The following is a 19,332-nucleotide window of genomic DNA, read 5'->3' as shown; positions in this document are numbered from 1 at the left end:
CATGAAAATAACCTAGGACTGCCTTCGAAGTACGTTCTCAGACTGAATTGATGTTTACATAGTCCTGACGTTTCGGTTCCTGTACAGCAACCGTGAGTGTCAGTAAATTGTGTACACAAAAATCTTAGATATCATCACATTTTATACATATACTAATAAGTTAATGCAACTATAGACGGCAGGTCGAAAACAAACTTAACCCATAAATACTTTTATTAAAATCTTATCGTTAGTAATGTTATAATAGTAAATTAATATTCTTGATGAGTTGAAATTAATTATTCCCTATAAATGTATAATATTGTTCGTTTCTTCTTATTTCTGCATTGTTTATGACGGGTTACAATGAGAGCGAATTGTGGGATTTTTTATAAATGATATGTTATTTGTACATTCTATTGAATTTTACATCAGCTAACTTCTTGTTCGGTGTTCGGTTTTTCTGTTTGTTCGGTTACGGATTGTTTGGTGTCCGGTTTTTCTATTTGTTCGGTCACGGATTGTTCGGTTCCGCTGTTTACGGTGAGAAATAATATGATAAATAGTATAATTTCTTAGCAATTTCAGCGCTTTGATTAATTTAGACTGCTTCTTTCGACGTAATTCCACATCTGTCTTGTATGTGATTATGTGATATACTGAAATTTACTACCAAAAATAACAATAGTTATGAGTTATTTATTATTATTTAATATTAAAAATGAAATCGAATGATGATGAATGATGATGAATGATGATGAATGATGAATCTGCGCTATCAGTTTGTCAAATGTTGATTCCTGATTGAGTTTGTGTTTAGTAGGATTTGTACGGACATTTTAATAAATATCGGCTAAATAATTATAAAATACTTAAAAGAAAGTTCGTTTTACGTGTTGTAGATTTGACGCGATGATGACTCGATTATCGGAAGGGTTGAAATACGGTGGGCGACTGTGGTTTTGAAACAAAATAACTATATATATATATATATATATATAATATATTTTTAACAAATAATATTAACATATTGAGAGACATTTGAAATTATGAGTATTATTTTTTGAAATTTTAAAACTATTATTATTCTATACACATGAAGAGCAAAAAAGTATGCCCACAGTAAATTTACTTTAAGATATTGGATATACCTTTTTATATTGGACTCGTATATTAAATATATAAAAGTATTTTATATTAATACAAAAATATTTGACAGTTCTTTGATTACCAATGTCTAAACAGACACAAAGATTTTTAGATGTCACGGCAGTTGTCTTCTGGTTAAACGTTTGTTGTCAAAATTTATCTTGTTTCGTTGGAATCGATATCTGTTAAATATATAAGTATATATTGCATATGATCTCTATTGGATGTTTTATTGCTAAGGATGATAATTATTTATTAAGAGGCAATCATTTCGTAAATGAGGTTTAATTTTTAAAACAAATATATAATTTTTATGATTTATAAAGAACCATACAGATACAAATATAATCATGTATATTTTTTTTTTATTTCAATGGTCGCAAACGAGCAGATTGCCTTCTTGATGGGCGGTAGTCACAGTCGCCCATGGACATCTGCAACATAAGGAATGTTGCGGATACGATGCCGATGTTGATTGTGGGACAGGGAGAGGAAAGGGTGGGAAAGGGAAACCATCTCTCTCACTCATCGGATGAAACGCAGCCATTAAAAACTACTTCATAGTTCATGCCGATCTGCTATGAGAGGATGGTACTTCCCTGGTTAAGCCAGCCTATGGTGGAGCTGTAGTTACTTGACGACATCCAGGCTTTATCACCTCAAAATAATATCATGCATGTAACAATTTAATTCTGTTTAAATTGAAATAACTAGAAATAAGTATTTAAATTCAGTCACATACAGCAATTTATGAGCATGATCTTTTTATGCTAACCACGAGTCTGAACCACAGCACTACTTAAATGAAACTAGTATTATTCGGATTTACTACGCGGATTTTATTATTTAAAAACTACATAATCCCGACGTTTCGGTTACTTTGCAGCAACCGTGATCACGGGCAGACGAGGTGAAACCTACATAATCCCGACGTTTCCCGTCGGGATTATGTAGTTTTTAAATAATAAAATCCGCGTAGTAAATCCGAATAATACTAGTTTCATTTAAATGAATACTCGCGAAAATCTTAGATCTCATCACAGTACTACTTACTAAACGTTTTTCGTTTTATACTGAAACGCGTGGACGTTAATGAATAAAAAAATATGACAGCGTCGTGTGTAGTGTAGACTTAAACCTGGGGTAAGCGTACGGGTTTGAATATTTCATTTTCATCATTACTTGTGTCGCGTACTGTACACCAGGTGCCAGTTCCCATAATTCGACTCAAACCTCGTAATTGTTACAGAAGATTGCAACGCCGCGCCGTACCTAAAACCCCGAGGTATTTAATTTTAAATCTATTCTAAATTACACTTATGACCAAAAACCTAAAAACGATTAAGTCGTCTTAAGTTAAACTGTATTACCTTTTTCGAAAAAAGGTCGTTATTTTTTTTCCCTCCAATAATCGAATGAAAAAAAACTCCAAATATGTCTCTCTTAGACTAAGATTTTTGGCTGTAAAAGAATCTAGGTCGTAGTTAGAATGTAGATTATGTTTGAATGAAATTTAAGTCTATAGAGGAGAAATTAATCTTGTTATATTTAAACAATGGACATCGTTGGATGAGGGCTGTTTGCTTCAATACTTGATTCGGAAATATTATTTGAAATATTCATTAAAATTCTGGTTTCAATTGAAAAATATTAATGATTTAAAGTCGTACGAAACACCGACCTGACCTTGTCCGTCTATTGTAGACGGGCGTTTAAAATAAGCTTCACAGTTTTTTTGCTCGCAATTCAAATACTAAAGAAATAAATAATAAATGTCTATACATTATCCTAAAACGTTAATGCTTTTGAACTTTTAAATATTATTATAGTTGTAGACGATGGCGATTATATTGGTTTTTAAACAGATCCTCCCGTTTCTATATACATTTGGAATTCACATTTTGTCAATTACAATCTAAACAAACAGAATAATTTATATAAATAGGAATTAATTATAAAAAATATAGGACATTAATGAAGAAATAAAAAAAAAGTCTAAGTTCATTTCTCCCAAACAAATTTATCGTGTTCAGTAAAGAATATTTTGTCAAGATATCACTGCAAGGTGCCTAATCTGAGAGCAAAAATTTTGCTAAGAAAAAAAAAAAATACTATACCTTCATACAATATAAAGGTAAGTAGAATATTTGGGTAGAATCAAATTCATTGTTGGTCATAAAAAACGAAATAGTAATTTTAAAAACTTTCTAAAAAAAAACTTAGTAATACAGTTTTAGGAGGACAGTCAGAGAATTAACGGCTTTTGCATTGTCTATTGACCAAAAAAAAAAGTGTCCAGATCTTATTTTTATGCGAAACGCACGGAAAAAAAATAAACAAAGTTAAAATATTTACATATAGATTTTTCTCAATCAAGAAATAAATTTGATCGCATCCAACTTCCAAATTTAACTAAGATATTAGTTAAGAATGATTCGCAACTACAGGCGTTAAGAGTTAAGTAATCTTTTTTCTATCACATGAGAACGTAATTTTTTCGTAAATTTATCTGGATGGATGTAATAAAAATGAAAAAGTATCTTATTAACAACCTTTTAAACTATCTTTTGCTATAAAAAGATTGCTATTAATGATTATTACAGCAAAAATATTAGACTTAGGATCTGTGGTCACCAAACATCAGTCGTTAGTGAACTTTATTCTCTCTTTTTACTACAAGTATGTATCGTCACACAAAATCTATTTAAAAATTTCTCATTAATTAACCTACTTAAGTATCGTTAAGAAACGTTTAGTATGAAGTGCTACGTTAGAAACTTAGAGTAATGCACATATTGGATTGGCAACTAAGTAATTGCGGTTTTTTATTAGAAAATCAAAGACAATTTTTTCATGGTACTAAATAACTTTATTCTGTAACGTATTACCCATTTTGATTAATGATCTTTTGCCATCCTTCAGGCAGCATCGTAATACCACGTTCATAAAACTTACGGTTTATATATTCCTCACTTCATCGATGTAAAGACTCTTTGGTTGTATCTTTTCGACCACAAATCATAACGTCTATGGTCTAGACGTACAATTAAGTTACACATGACGCAGTCAGAGACATTGAGATGGACTGAACAAAATTTCTGATAAACAAATATTTTTAGATTAAACAAAAAAAAAAAAAATCAAAAATGTACAGAACAAGGAAAATATCTAGCGGTCTAATAAAACAAATCAACTGTAAGTTATTTGTTTTTCAATTATGATAAATTGTAGAGACGCTTCTTTTTTGATGTTTTGAACACAGGCATCGTCTTGAATTAATTTCTTGCAAGTCTGGACTTCACAGTTACAATATTTAGTTATTGTTATTCGGCAAAATATTCCACGATTGCAGTGCGAATGAGGCCTTAGCACAAAAAAATATTCGGCGAACCGATTACTAAGACAAACTATTATTTTAATAAACGACAAGATAAACGAATATACAAAAAGATTTGTAGATATTTATAGTTCTAACATCTCTAAAAATTTAGTTCATCATCATCATCATCATCAGCCTAAGAGGCCTTTGCTCGCGCCACTGCTGAGCAAAGGCCTCTTCTCACATGGAGAAGGTTAAAATTGAGTTATTAGTTATAATTTATATAATCTCTTTTATCTATAATCCCAATACCTATAGTCTTGTTGTAGCAATTGAACGTAAATATGACGTAGAAAACATATATATATATATACTTGATGAAATTTTCTGTTACAGATCGTTATTCTACACAGAAAGTGACGGATAGAAACAAACAAACTACAAATAAATCTGTGCCCGAAAAAAATATAAGTAGTGTAAAATTTACTAATTTGCGAAACAAGAGGCTCAGACCGTCGGAAATAACGCTGAAGTCAGACAAATTCATGCGAAGAACATTCACAAAAATGCCGACAGCTAAGGTATGTGTGGTAAAACAGGTCTATGATAGAATTATATAAATGAAAGTGAAAAGTCGAGCAGAATAGTAAAATTCTTGATGTGACATGTTCAAGCATGTTGATAGTCCTGGCAATCAAATCTACGAGGAAGATTGGAATTGTTCGATTTTTTTTATTAGCAAAAAAAAAAAAAATAGTTCTCAGCCAGAATTATTTGGACAGTGTAGGCTTTAACTGCGTTTCTGTTTTAAGTTCTCAACCTCATCGTTGATGAGGAATCAAGAACCCTGCAAGATTATACCCTGCAAGCCTAAAACAGATAATCCCTGCAAGACCAAAACGGATAATCCCTGCAAGACAGAAAAGAAACAGAATCCTTGCAAGACGGAAACTAAGACAGATTGTCCTTGCAAGGTCGAACCTTGTAAGCCTAAAGCTAAACCGGGTTGTCCATGAAGGATTCCAAGCATAAAATATTGCTTGCACGAACAATTCAAGAGGGCATTTCTTGACCTTTTTTTTTAGCAGAAAAACGAAATGAAATATATTTCTTATCGAATAAGCTGCAAGCAATATAAAATTTTGTGCAAGCTGCCTGCAAATAAGTACCGTTGGTAATAATCATCGAAATATTTAGTCGAGGAAATCATTACGAGAGGATTAAAAGTTTTATAACTTAATAAAACATATTTAATAGTTAACTTGACTTTTATTCGTAGAACCTTTTGTTTCTGCTAGTTAAAACCTATTGCGAGTCTATAAAATAAAGAATTTATAGGCCTAGTAATACATCTTTATTACTCTAAAATTACGTTCAACGATTAGTATAATAAAACCTCAATGGTTTTGACATCTTAAAAAATATCAAATCCAATGACATATCGCGTTGTCAAAGTTTTTGTGAGGAGAAAATGAAGAGCTTCAACAATTTTACGAATAGGTTTTTTTTATCGAAGAAATCTTGTGAGTGTTTGAGTGTTTGGTATTGTATTTTGTAATGGACATAGATTTTTTGCACACGTAAATATAACAACAAATTAGCTATTTATCTGATGGAGCATAGCTGGCCAGTTGAAATATTTGATCCGCCTTTATATATCTTGAGGATAAAGAGAGATATATAGGAAATAAAATAACAAGCAACCATTTTAAGTGTACAAAACTTGGTTTAAATTACTTCGGGTTTCAGGTTTTCACTTTCCAAATACTGTTTCTCGATTGATTGGAACAAACACAGAAGAAAAGCATGTATCAGTGCCTGAGAAGGTCAAGGAGCGTGAGAAGAAAGTCGAATTCGTAAACGAGGATAACAAAAAAGAAAGAGACGGTCAATTTTCCCCGAAGTCTGTGCGTTTAGGAGCTTGTACTTTTTTGAGAGTGCCATCAGCCAACGTGAGTACAAAGCAGACTAAGACATGACACTAAATCCTTTAACTGATTGCTGTGTAGTGTATGCATCATATACCTTTTCTAGTTCTCAACCACGTCATTGGCAGGGAAAGATGTGTGCTCAAAGGGCGGAGATAAAGATGCAGCTCCCAGTGGAACCGGGACACCACCGAAGTCAGCAACCGCTGGCTCCCAAGGAACCATTATAGCTGGTAGCACATTGGCTTCCAATTTTCATACTGAACCAAAATTTTACGAGACTTCGGTTTAATATATTATATGAGATTGAAATAGCTGCAGTGGCTACTATCTTCCTATTATAACTTAGGAATAAAGACCAATTCATGTATTGTACTTATACACGAGAATTTGAACTGTCTCATAATTCGGGTTAAAAACTTGACAACCGCAAATAGTTTTTTGTACGCACAGTCGCGGTAATGACAAAGTTTAACTAACGTAAATTTAATCAAAATTAATACAATCAAATAGCAATAAGTATCGTCATTTAAATGAAACTAGTATTATTCGGATTTACTACGCGGATTTTATTATTTAAAAACTACATAATCCCGACGTTTCGGTTACTTTGCAGGAACCGTGATCACGGTAGTAGATCCGAATAACACTAGTTTCATTTAAATGAATACTCGCGAAAATCTTAGATCTCATTAAGTATCGTCATGATACAGCCGAAATATTATAGGAGAAAATTATATTCATAAAGATTGCATTCATCAGTGAAAACTAGGGCCACTTATTAATGTTTTTTTTTTTTTAATTACTGTAGAGTTTTTAATCTGTTCGAATCATCGAAATAAATTTTCAGTCATCGGTGCCGTCGTCGATGTGAAGTTTGAGAAGAACCTCCCGCCTATTCTCAACGCCCTAGAAGTGCCCGGAAGAAGTAGGTTTAGTAAACAATTTTTTTTCCATGATATTTTGTTTTTGCATTTAGCAAAAAGTGTTTATAGCACACAATAGTTTTACTCTAATCTGTGTGCGTTAGATTCTGTCGAAGTTGTAGATATATCACTCTATTATTTTTTGTCAAATAAAACGAGGTTTTTCGTATTTGCGTTTGAGATTTTCGATGCTTAAATAAAAATCGCTACTCAGGTCGTTGAACTTTTTAGAATCAATTTTTTTTTTGACATTTATAACATTTAATATACTTAACTTCGAATATAGGTGTACCCGTAACATTTTTCATAATTTATTTTATAAATTTCTAAAAGATATGCAAGGTAGGGCGTGTCATCTAGTGTAGAACTAAACATGTCACGCTTTTAATTCAATAATTCTTGTACAAATGGAATTGTTGTGATAATAAAAATAATAATAATTAAAAATGTCTGCATTTACCACCACTCTCATACACCGCCATGCAAAAAGGAAATTTTTGGAATCTGATAATGAGTTGACTGACTTTTTCGCACCTCAGAAACACTTGGTTTTGACCCGTGTGACTGGAATATTTGCCCCATTATTTGGAAGATAAGTAGTCTAAATTAAAAATAATATAGATATATTTATCTAATTTATACATTTACATGTTAATTAAATATATACATTAGGAAATAGTTATAAATGTCTATGTATTACATTTATTTAGTAAAAGAAAAGAGGTCTTGAAATATCCAATATCTTATGAGCAATTTGCAGCTTGAAACGGTGTTTTCGTAATATGTGAACGGATATCAGAAACATTAAGGCTTACTACATTGCATTACTTGTGGTCTTAACGTCTAGAACTTCGTAAAAAAAACTGGCCGCAATTGGTAAAATAGGTCTCAGTAAAATGAAACTAATATATTTTCGGATAGGACAATAACAAGGACCGACTGACAGACACTCACGTCTCGTCTGCCCGTGATCACGGTTGCTGAAAAGTAACCGAAACGTATGGATTATGTAGTTAAAATAATAAAATCCGCGTAGTATATCCGAAAATATATTAGTTTCGTTTAAATGAATAAAACTCGCGAAAGTCTTAGATCTCATTAGGTCTCAGTAATATATCGCATATTGTTTTACACGCAAAGAATTTAATAATAAATGAAATAATCTTTTGAAAACTATATTTATTATAATTCTTACGCACTTTTCACTATATTGCTTAGTCCAACGAATGACAACTAATAGAATGAGCTCTCGGCTCTCGTCAATTTGCAGCCATTATAGTAGTTTTGAATTGCTTATGGTAGGAGAAATCGGTGGCTAGGGTTTTTGGTCTAGATTTAGTCCGTCAAAAATACATATTGTTTATTCATCTAGAGCCCCGTCTGATTCTGGAAGTGGCCCAGCATCTTGGCGAGAGCACGTGTCGCACCATCGCGATGGACGGTACCGAAGGTCTCGTCAGAGGTCAGCCGATAGTAGACACTGGCGCGCCCATCACCATACCAGTGGGGGAACCAACTTTGGGCAGAATCATCAATGTCATCGGGGAGCCAATCGGTGACTAGCATTTTAATTGTATATAGAGGATGAATGACTGTGAACATTGAGTAGTTTTTGGATGAAAGTATAACAACCATCCATTCATATATACGTCCGTTCAGCCTTAAACCATTGCATACCCTCATTCGTAATATTAGTATACAATAAAAAATTCTTAATATCTCAATTAAACTTGGTGTTCAATTACTAGTCTTGCTTACCAGTATTTTCATTTCTTGAACAAATTGTTTATCCTTGCATCACCATTGCAATTTTTAATTTGAAAACAGTTTTGAAAATTTATCCCAAACTATTTTAAGCTTCAGAACTTCCACAGCGTATACGATCTTAATAATTAGTATGTTGTGACTGATTACTTTCTTAGCTATGGACATATTTTTGGAGAGATTTAGAATTACAGTAATCCCCCCTATAACACGGTACTCTTATAACGCGTTTTCATATAACGCGATTTCATGTCCCTCGTATAACACGTGTTTTCCCCCATATAACACGGTGATTCCCAAATATTCTTGGTTTGATTTTAATAAAACGCATATATTTCGTTCATAACATAGTTTTTCCTTAATATTCGATTTAAACCCTCTTTAACAAGAAAAGTTAAACGTGAATCATTTGTATATAACGCGTTATACGAGGTCATACGAGCGCGTTTTACGAGAATTGTCGTACAACGCGTTTTCCTATAACGCGGAACAAATATACCGTGCAATAGGGGGGATTACTATAATTCAACTATATCTGTGGAGGTGAAAAGCTGTGGAATAAGATTATGTTGCACGTTTGTAACGTTTTAGACGAACGTGGTCCCATAGCAACTGATCAGTTCGCCCCTATCCACGCTGATGCTCCGCCTTTCGTGGAGATGTCCGTGGAACAGGAGATATTGGTGACGGGCATCAAAGTTGTCGATCTTCTGGCCCCTTACGTAAAAGGTATCTGAAATTTAATAAGATATTATGAAACAAAACTGATGTTTTCGGGTATGCTACGCGCTTTTTATTATTTTGTCCACGCACTCCGGCTTATCGGTTACTTTACAGCAACTTTGAAAGCAAAATTGAATCCGAAAATATTAATTTTATATCAATGAACGCTCGCGAAAGTCTCTGATATCATTATATGATACAAGTGCTACGCTGTCAATTAAAAGTGAGAAATGCCTCCATCTGTAACTTTCCTCCTTTATAAGGAGAATAATTTGCAAAAATATTCAATTTTGACCAGGAATTCTATTCAAAGTTATGGAAGCACTATTTATATAAGGGAAAAATAAACAATAAGTTCGAGGAAATTTTAATTGAATATTTCTGGTTAGGTATTTAGATGTTGGACTGGCGTAAATTGCGTGAATGTGACCGTTTAGGGAATGATCTCGACAAACCGATCATTATTTGTCTAACTATATATATATGTGCATTTTCCTGATACGATATCGGTCCTAATTTTGTTTGATTAGCCAATGGTACGTACAATTGCTTTTTCTCACTGAATTTTTATCTGAAACATAGGAACAAGAAGTGTCTTGGATGGGTCTTTTGAAAAGCGTTATTCGTTAGGTCAAAGTGAATTCAGGATTTGTTTGACAGAAATATTAATGAGTTTAGATATATTTTGCTCAAATATTAGAAAGGCCAAAGAGCGAATATAACGTTTTTCTTAAGAGTAACATTTATATATATATAATGAGACTAGTTTGTCATATGCAGGTGGCAAAATCGGTCTATTCGGTGGCGCTGGCGTCGGGAAAACGGTTCTGATCATGGAACTCATCAATAACGTGGCCAAGGCCCACGGTGGATTTTCGGTATAAACATTGTCCTATATAATAACTAATCGCAATAAATTTCTCTGACAATACGTTCGAAATATTCTTGGATGAATAATCTTACAGGTTTTCGCCGGGGTCGGTGAACGGACCCGAGAAGGCAATGATCTCTACAACGAGATGAAAGTCGGCGGTGTTATAAAAGAAGATTACAAAACATCAAAAGTATGTACCTTAATGCAATACGATTCAGTGACTTTGAAGTACTTGTTAGTTTTCAACTATTAAAACTGTATTGTATAAGCAACTTTCTTATAATGAGATCTAAGATTTTCGCGAGTTTTATTCACCTCGTCTGCCCGTGATCACGGTTGCTGCAAAGTAACCGAAACGTCGAGATTATGTAGTTTTTAAATAATAAAATCAGCGTAGTATATCCGGATAACACTAGTTTCATCTAAATGAGTAACTTTCTTCTTGGGTGTATTGAAATAATACTTTTATTATCAGTTATTATACCTGTATTAATTTATTTACTTGAGGGACTCGTAAAAATACTCCAATTTGAATATACTTGCACATAAGTTAAACCCCGGTTAAACACACTTTGATCAATGCTAATACTAAATGCGTGTCTCACGTAAAGTCAAGAAAGGTATATTAAGATATTTGTTTTTCTCTTTAAAATTTTCTGCATCGCAGAAATCTGTTACGTCCAATAATCTTTTTTTTGCGTATAATGTAACACGCATGTTAAGTGATTTTGGTTGAAGTGATCAAAACCAATCCTTGGTTTCTCGAACTTTTTGTGTGGTTTGGGACTTTTTACGCATCAAATTATGTCTATTAAAAACTTTAATGAGAACTAATTAAAAGCAGGAAAGACTACTTTGGATAGTGTCATACTAAATAATAAACATATCAAGAGTTATTAGATAATAATCATATTTAAATTTACAAACATCTGATTTGTTCCTGTGATTTTCACTGTTAGTACACGAAAATTTTTCTCTGTATTGTTGTGTCTGTTATCATATCCTGACGATGGACTGTATAGATAATGCTGGGATGTTACTACTTACTATTCGGTCTAAAATTCTTGCATAATCGAAAATAATCCTCTTGATTATTTAATTAAATGACGAGCTTTTCTGGTCCGAGAATTAAATGAAATTTGGTAGAAACCAATGGTTAATGCAACCTTTGAACAAATAACATCCATAAGGTGGCGCTAGTGTACGGCCAGATGAACGAGCCCCCGGGAGCCAGAGCTCGTGTCGCCCTCACTGGGTTGACCCTCGCCGAGCACTTTAGGGACAAGGAAGGACAGGATGTGCTGCTGTTTGTTGATAACATCTTCAGATTCACTCAAGCCGGTTCCGAGGTGAGTTTGCTACGTACGCGTAACATATTAAAAAATAAATGAACAACGCCGGGCAACATCGTTGTGTGGATAAAATGTCATATAACGAGTGACGCCGCTGACTCCGTGGAACGAACACCAAGCCGTGTGAACCAGAAGATTCCTGACACCACACAAGCTATGGAATGGCATTGCTATCCTAACATCGGGGCAATCATGTAGTCTTAGGTATAGATTATAAGTTTTAATATGTAATTCTTATTATAGTATACATATAAGTAACTTACGTAGTTTTCCTGGTACCTCTGGTTGCTGCAAAACTCACCATAATAAGTAGTTCCAAAGCCTTCATCATCACCATCAGTACGAGTCAATCCAAAACCGGTATAGGTCTGTCCCACAATACACTTCTAAGGTCCAACTCTTCTCCTCAAATCTCAAAGAATTTCACGGCTGAATACTGCATATTTATGATTAATCGGTAGTGTTTTAGGGAACTAGCCGTGAACCCTATCGCTCCTGACTGATCGACCGTAGTAAATTTCAAGTTGGTTTCCGGACAAATTTCCTAAACTCCTACGATCTTTATCTGTGCTGACATCATAGGAACAGTCAGTAGTTTTGGCAGATGAATCCTAGTAGTATTTAATTCTACTCATTTGCGAATTATTAGGATAAATATTTATCTATGTTAGAACCACTTTATTGTTTTTAAAAAAGAGTGTCGTCAGCTTAATTGACGTCACACATACCTTTATTCCTGATAATCGCAAGTTGTGGAGGTTTTAAATGTAACCTCGTAGACGGTTTGACGAATCTTTTATTTCGACGAGGTCCTATCGCTGCAACGGCTCGAGCGAGACTGCTTTTAATTTGTACCCTCGCCGCTATTTATACCAACCAACAGTCAACACTCATTGTTCTGACTGCACTTGCACGTGGCTACGCAGGTGGCTATGCAGGTGACACGTGATAATTTTATTTTTTATTTTATTAATTTTGTGTATAAACGGTATTCGCTCCTATATGTACATGCAACAACTTAATGTCCACGTCCAAAATACTACATAGATACTCTAAATTGACTCTAAAAGATTTGACTCTAAATTGACTCTAAAAGATTGAGATTGACTCTAATCTGTAAATGTACAATGTCCTGTTTAATACATGAAATGATGATGATGAAATAGTGTAACTCTTCAGTTATAAGATCGAATAATTTCTTAAAATACGTGAGTTTTTATATATTTAAATTAATATTCAATATAACCTTTTAAGATATGTTTTTTATGACTCATCTCTTTTTCATGTTTTTTTGACGTCGTCAGGTGTCAGCGTTACTGGGTCGTATACCATCCGCCGTGGGCTACCAGCCGACTCTCGCTACTGATATGGGCACCATGCAGGAGAGAATCACGACGACTAAGACAGGATCTATAACCAGTGTTCAGGTAAATGGGTTTTTTTGTCTCGATTTGAAACGAGACACAGTGTCAATGATAAAGATAGCATATTCAGTGGAAAAATAACGCAAAATTTTCTTGCAAAATGTGTTTCTTTATTTTTCTCCTATGCCCATAAAACGAGTCAATTTTGAAGAAACTTTGTTGATTAGCGCTAACAGTATATACATCAGCTGCAGTCCAACTTATTCTAGGATAAACCTCTGACACGCCCTATTTACATATTGACTTTTACAAAACTATTTTTTCATCACCAACCCGACAAGCGCCTGTAAGATTCTTGACAAGAATTCTCTTTTCATCAATTCAACCTTTAATTTTTTATCAGGCGGTGTATGTGCCAGCTGATGACCTTACTGATCCAGCGCCAGCCACCACCTTCGCTCATCTCGACGCCACCACGGTACTATCTCGTGCTATCGCCGAGCTTGGTGTCTATCCAGCCGTGGATCCACTAGACTCCACATCCAGAGTAATGGACCCGAATATCATTGGAGCGGAGCATTACGGAGTGGCGAGAGGAGTGCAGAAGATATTACAAGTATTACTTTATTAGATGTCGCTTGCAAAAGCGCTTTTTCATTCGTTACTTCTGATTTCTATTATAGATATTCGCTCTCGGACAAGTTTATCGTTTCTTGTTGAGCGAGAGCTTGTTTAAAAGAGAGAAATATGTGTTACAAAATGATATCTTAGATTTATCTAGTACATGTTTGTATAAAGCTACGGTTTTCGAATGAAAACTAAATCGTATGAAAAGGCAATAGCACGTGACTCCTTCTTTCTCTTCTTAATGACATCTGACATGACCTGATTTCTACCAATCAAGGACTACAAGTCGTTACAAGACATCATTGCCATCTTGGGCATGGATGAACTGTCTGAGGACGATAAGCTGACTGTTGCGAGGGCGAGGAAGATCCAGCGGTTTCTATCGCAGCCCTTCCAGGTTGATACACCTTAATGGTAGCTAGTAAATGTTTTTGCGAGAATAAATGGTTGGCAGGGTACAATCATGGACTTATTTTTTATTTTAAACCACATACAAATGAAACATCAGCTAAAATGATTAAGCACTTTTTACCTGATTTTTACTTGATCGAGTCGGCTCTATATAAACTAGTAGAAGATTATTATTATTCTCTCGCTATAACAGCTAGTATATAGAACGTACTTCGAACGTACGGTTCAAATGTGGTTAGATAGAAGAGGAGCTGGGACGGTGGAGGTGAGCGTTTAACGCGTTAGATAGGGCCCTTAAACCTACACCTGGGTCGCTAGTCCCAGGCACTGTTCAAGCTCCTCTCCCTGCAACGTTGGACCCGGCACCCGCACGGTGAATCCATGGAATGATGAGGAGTTCGCCTGGAGCACTTTTAATAGTTGCGCCGTAACAATTTGGCAGCGTCAAGATGTTTTAATCAAGCTTAGACATGAATTTGTCATTAGAATTATTTGATTTTTTTTTTCCAGGTGGCAGAAGTGTTTACAGGTCACATCGGTAAGATGGTCAAATTGGAAGAGACCATTAAAGGATTCAAAAGGGTAAACTTTAGAGCACAACTTTTGTTAGGAAACGATTTTAGTATTTGGTTAACTTACCAAATAAATTCCATGTTAGGACTTTATATTGTTGAGTGATGAGAAAAATTATGGCCCATGTTAATGAGATCTGAGACTTCCGCGAGTATTCATTTAAATGAAACTAATATTTTCGGATTACTACGCGTACGCACATCTCGTCTGCCCGTGATCACGGTCGCTGCAAATAAACCGAAACTTCGGGAGTATGTAGTTTTGAAAATCATGAAATACGCGTAGTAAGCTCAAAATGTTAGGCCCATATTAAGTTCATAAAAGTTATTTACAGCTAAAAGTAGGATTCCGTATACCATTTTAGTATGATCAAATTAATCGTATAGATCCCTTTCATCCCTAAGATTCTGATGGGTGAATTGGACCACATCCCTGAAGCTGCTTTCTATATGGTGGGCACTATAGAGGACGTGATCGCCAAGTCACAGGCTCTAGCCAAATCAGTCTAGCTTTAGTATATTATATTTACCAGAAATAAATAAACTCATATCAAAGTATTTTCTTTTATTTAAACTTTCCCAAGCATTTTGATTCAAAGAAATTTAGAGTACGTCACAATAGGATATATTTAATTTACATAATATTTTTGAATAGCGTTTATCTTGAATGCTATATTAATTACAGTACGTGTATTAATTCCTACATATTTGAATGCTAGAGAAAGTTCAGGCTGCGTGCTTCTGGTATGGAGTAGATCTCGATGATGGCTGATAGACGATTAAGACGGCACACTGGGTCGTTTGTAACATCTGGAAAAGAATAGTATATTAGTGATAAAGGCAAAGAATATTGTGCCAAAAAACACTTATTTGGTTATCATTATTCTCTCCGTATTTGTGCTCGTAATTGAAATTTTGCTGTCAAAAACAGACGTTAAGTTTTCCTATTGATTTATATAACCTCATTTGAAAACGTCGTACGTATGTTAAATAATAAAAATATATAAGGTTAAGAAGTATTACAAATAAAAAAATATTTTCTTATTATTAACATGTTTTTTAAAGTTATAATGTTAATATTATAGCATTAACATTTTTATTATCCATCAAATTTTATAAATGATCATCTCCTTTTCGTCTCAATGTGATAATTAAATACGCAACGCGTACGTCAGCATCAGTTCTTTCTTTGAACGCACTTCGAAGGTTGGCTTAGTAGCATCGTTTCAAATTTGGTTAGGTAGAGAGAGGAGTTTGGACGGTGGAGGTGAGCGATTAACGCGTTAGATAGGGCCTTAAACCTACACCTGGGTCGCAAGTCCCAGGCACTGTTGAAGCTCCTGTCCCTGAAACGCGATGGACCCGACGCCCGCCAGTGAATCCAGGGGATGCTGAGAAGTTTCCTCTCATGTTATGATTGCCCTTTAACAATCTTATTTTGCATCATTCTATTTTTGTTGCAAACAGAAGCTAGTTCAATTAACCTGCAATGAAATACTAGCAACACCTGCAACACTATTTGTGAAGCGTTATCAGAGTCGACGGTAAGCCTGTATTCTGGATTACCAATTGCCAGATCAACCTTCAGCTCTTTAAGAGTGTTAGTGACTTCATGATTATTCAGACCCATCCTCCATATGGCTTTATCAGACAATATGACGGAACCCGAGAAGTTTAATATTGGTTTTTGTGGTTGGACAACATATTTAAATTTCATATAAAGATACTTAACGTTTCAAGTCAAACGAATGTTCTTTGATGAAAAGGATAAAGATAACTGTAGAAAGAAAAGAAAGATATAAGATATAGTCATCTCACATTATCATAATTTCGATATTTACACGTATTTGAAGGAATTCATACATTCTACTACAAAAAAAGACAATATTTTGAAGGTCGCTTGTTTACCTTTTCCTTTGTTTTACGGAAAAGATAACGGAAAAATGGGAGAAGAGATAAAAGATCGAGTTTGAAGTGGTAGAGCCTAGCTGTGGATAAGTTAGTACAGCTTAAATACGGGCCGGCTCGACCGGGGAAGTAGCACCCTCTCACAGAAGATCGCCGTGAAGTAGTCTTTAATGGCTGCGTTTCGTCCGATTAGTAGAGAGCCGATTGCTCTTTACCCTGCTCCCACCCTCTCCTGCCATCTCCTAATTCCTACCCTTTCCTCCTTCCTCATCAATCAAGGTCGGCATCACATCTGGAACATCTCTCATGTTGCAGATGTCCATGGGACGGTGACTACATCCCATGAAGTAGACCGACTACTCGTTTGTCGCCTTTCACATAAAATGTTCTCACATTATCATAATTTCGAGATTTTCTCAAATTTCATTTCGAATTCCTCTCACCTAATATAATAAAATTGATGTCACAACAAACTTAACGTTAGGTACATACCGAATTTTAGTTAAAAGTTACAAAATTATAGTTTAATTTAATGGCTACTATTTATAGCTGTAGGGTCCTAATTTAATACAGTGCGTCCTTACTGTTTGATAAGTTTATTCGCACTAAAAAATTTATTAGACAAATAGACTGTATGAGTGTACTGTATTTTAAATGTGTGAGTGTTGTTTGTCTGTGTGAGTGATTCGCTTGATACTCGAGTGCTGTTGGTGCCTTATTCTATTAGACAGATACAGTACAACCTGGTGGAACTGCTTGCTGAGGCCTGGCAGTCAACATGTACTGATGATCCGACACCAGCCCGTGACAGATCCTCTTAATCCTCGAAAATGTTAGCAGCTTCGAAATCACAGACCGCTTCATCATGAGATAATTTCTTGGAAAGTACCAAATATCACGTCACTAAGGGCCCATCGTCTGACAGAACTTATTTTTCTTTACAACATACATCAACATCTCGCGCATAGAAACTATTTGGTGACATCGAAAATTAATAAGGGTTAAATAAAGTTATAACACAAAAACGGCGGGTGCTAATGTTTTATATGGAAATTTGTGATACGAGTGCAGAAAATATATATTACGCTCATCTCATTCACCGATTTGGATGAAGTATTAGATTTAGATAGATAAAATAGCGCATAACATTGTTTTCAATAGTTCAGAAACATCTACCCGTGATAACATCAAAAATCAAGAACATGGTTATAAAATTTAAAGGCAATAGAAGCTGCATCCTAAGTAATACTTTTTAATTTAGTGGAGATTTAACAAAAATATGATTTAGCGCATTAATTCTAGCAAAGAATAAGAACGTTAAGTAATTTACCTGACAGGATACGAAGAAGGTAAAGTTATAAGATAATTATTAGGTTTTTAAACGATAAATGTGGCAACATTTTTGTATGTACAAGTTTATGGTATCACTCTATACGGAGGGTTTTCAGTTTTCGTTTATAAATCCCGTCACATTATAGTATTCATTTAGGTTATAGAATTTAAAACCTGAATCGCTGTGTATGTTGTGTGCCAACGCTTATGGCAAGAATATTTTTTCTATTTACTCTATTAAAATTAATGTAACAAACTGCCAGACTTCAAAAAAGTCTTAAATAACTAGTTTATTAATACAGATAGAAACATAATCTGTAAATAAATTGCGGAAAAAACGTAAACAAAATAAAAATAAAACTCTTTCAAATTAACTTTCGTCTATCTAACCATTTGATATTAAAAAAAAAAATACTCACACATACACATATACTACGTACCTACTCAATTACGCACACGTACACAACGTAAGTATTAGGAAATATTTAAATGAGTATAGCATTGCTTAAACTTGTTTACTTTATCGAAAGCCGAGTTGAGGATGGATACATCTTCAAAATTTAAGCATTATAATCTTTCAAATTATAGATTTTCACAAAATATTAAATAAAATAGGCTGAAGAAGCTAAAGAGATCGACTTCCCGTATATTTGAGAATCTTTTATTTTTAGCCCAATATATATATTATATATGTCTATCGTGTGATGTTAATATATGTATGTATAAATATATGTAAATTTTTCCTTATCTACGTTCCCTTACACTTTTGACTGTCCCTAACATACATAATTAAAATTAAATATATTTTATATTGAATTAAATAGACATTTTTAATCACAAATTTGTCATAAACTTCTGACATTAAACGAATCAAATAGTTATTGAATACGTTTTCCTCTATGATAAATGCTATATCAGTATTCGCGTCTGAATTCCCCGAGGTCATTAAAACTTGTCAAGATTTGACCTTCAGCTATCATCGGAGTAATATAATGCTTGACCTTTGACATTAAACAGGTAAGTTAGCCAAATAGCTTACGAGTACAAGTATTACATATTTTTTCAAAGTCGTTGCATCTAAAAGTTATAAAAGGTAAAATTGTA

General features: G+C 34.2%; 2 protein-coding genes and 1 long non-coding RNA gene across 3 annotated transcripts; 2 read left to right on the top strand and 1 right to left on the bottom strand.

The window, feature by feature from the left end:
* The first annotated feature begins 4,171 nt into the window (after nt 1–4,171).
* On the top strand, nt 4,172–5,708 carry LOC116776951 (uncharacterized). The gene is made up of 3 exons (XM_032670261.2): nt 4,172–4,323; nt 4,844–5,028; nt 5,260–5,708. The coding sequence occupies exons 1-3, from the start codon at nt 4,275–4,277 to the stop codon at nt 5,461–5,463; spliced, it is 438 nt and encodes a 145-aa protein (XP_032526152.2). The 5' UTR covers nt 4,172–4,274; the 3' UTR covers nt 5,464–5,708.
* A 180-nt stretch (nt 5,709–5,888) lies between these two features.
* Nucleotides 5,889–15,538, top strand: LOC116776901 (ATP synthase subunit beta, mitochondrial-like). Its single transcript, XM_061529218.1, has 14 exons — nt 5,889–5,970; nt 6,197–6,399; nt 6,482–6,608; nt 7,226–7,303; nt 8,674–8,856; nt 9,657–9,794; nt 10,569–10,666; nt 10,754–10,852; nt 11,853–12,011; nt 13,319–13,441; nt 13,782–13,994; nt 14,283–14,402; nt 14,927–14,998; nt 15,394–15,538. Exons 1-14 carry the CDS (start codon nt 5,919–5,921, stop codon nt 15,496–15,498), a joined length of 1,770 nt encoding a protein of 589 aa, XP_061385202.1. The 5' UTR covers nt 5,889–5,918; the 3' UTR covers nt 15,499–15,538.
* LOC133320564 (uncharacterized) lies at nt 15,539–18,030 on the bottom strand. The gene is made up of 2 exons (XR_009753818.1): nt 17,640–18,030; nt 15,539–15,798 (listed from the first exon to the last, which is right to left on the bottom strand). It is a non-coding gene; the product is annotated as an uncharacterized LOC133320564 (long non-coding RNA).
* Nucleotides 18,031–19,332: the final 1,302 nt, after the last annotated feature.

The sequence above is a fragment of the Danaus plexippus genome (assembly GCF_018135715.1).
Source record: "Danaus plexippus chromosome 29 unlocalized genomic scaffold, MEX_DaPlex mxdp_37, whole genome shotgun sequence".
NCBI lineage: Eukaryota > Metazoa > Arthropoda > Insecta > Lepidoptera > Nymphalidae > Danaus > Danaus plexippus.
Note: the sequence above shows the minus strand (reverse complement) of the source record. Positions and strands in the feature narration are given on the sequence as shown.

Bases quoted from the DNA above. Each gene is read 5' to 3' on its own strand.
- LOC116776951 (XM_032670261.2), top strand. From the start codon at position 4,275: ATGTACAGAACAAGGAAAATATCTAGCGGTCTAATAAAACAAATCAAC. The intron at 4,324-4,843 runs GTAAGTTATTTG...TTTCTGTTACAG, and splicing joins TCTAATAAAACAAATCAACT to ATCGTTATTCTACACAGAAA. The intron at 5,029-5,259 runs GTATGTGTGGTA...TTCTGTTTTAAG, and splicing joins CAAAAATGCCGACAGCTAAG to TTCTCAACCTCATCGTTGAT.
- LOC116776901 (XM_061529218.1), top strand. From the start codon at position 5,919: ATGAAGAGCTTCAACAATTTTACGAATAGGTTTTTTTTATCGAAGAAA. The intron at 7,304-8,673 runs GTAGGTTTAGTA...TTATTCATCTAG, and splicing joins CCTAGAAGTGCCCGGAAGAA to AGCCCCGTCTGATTCTGGAA. The intron at 10,853-11,852 runs GTATGTACCTTA...AACATCCATAAG, and splicing joins AAGATTACAAAACATCAAAA to GTGGCGCTAGTGTACGGCCA.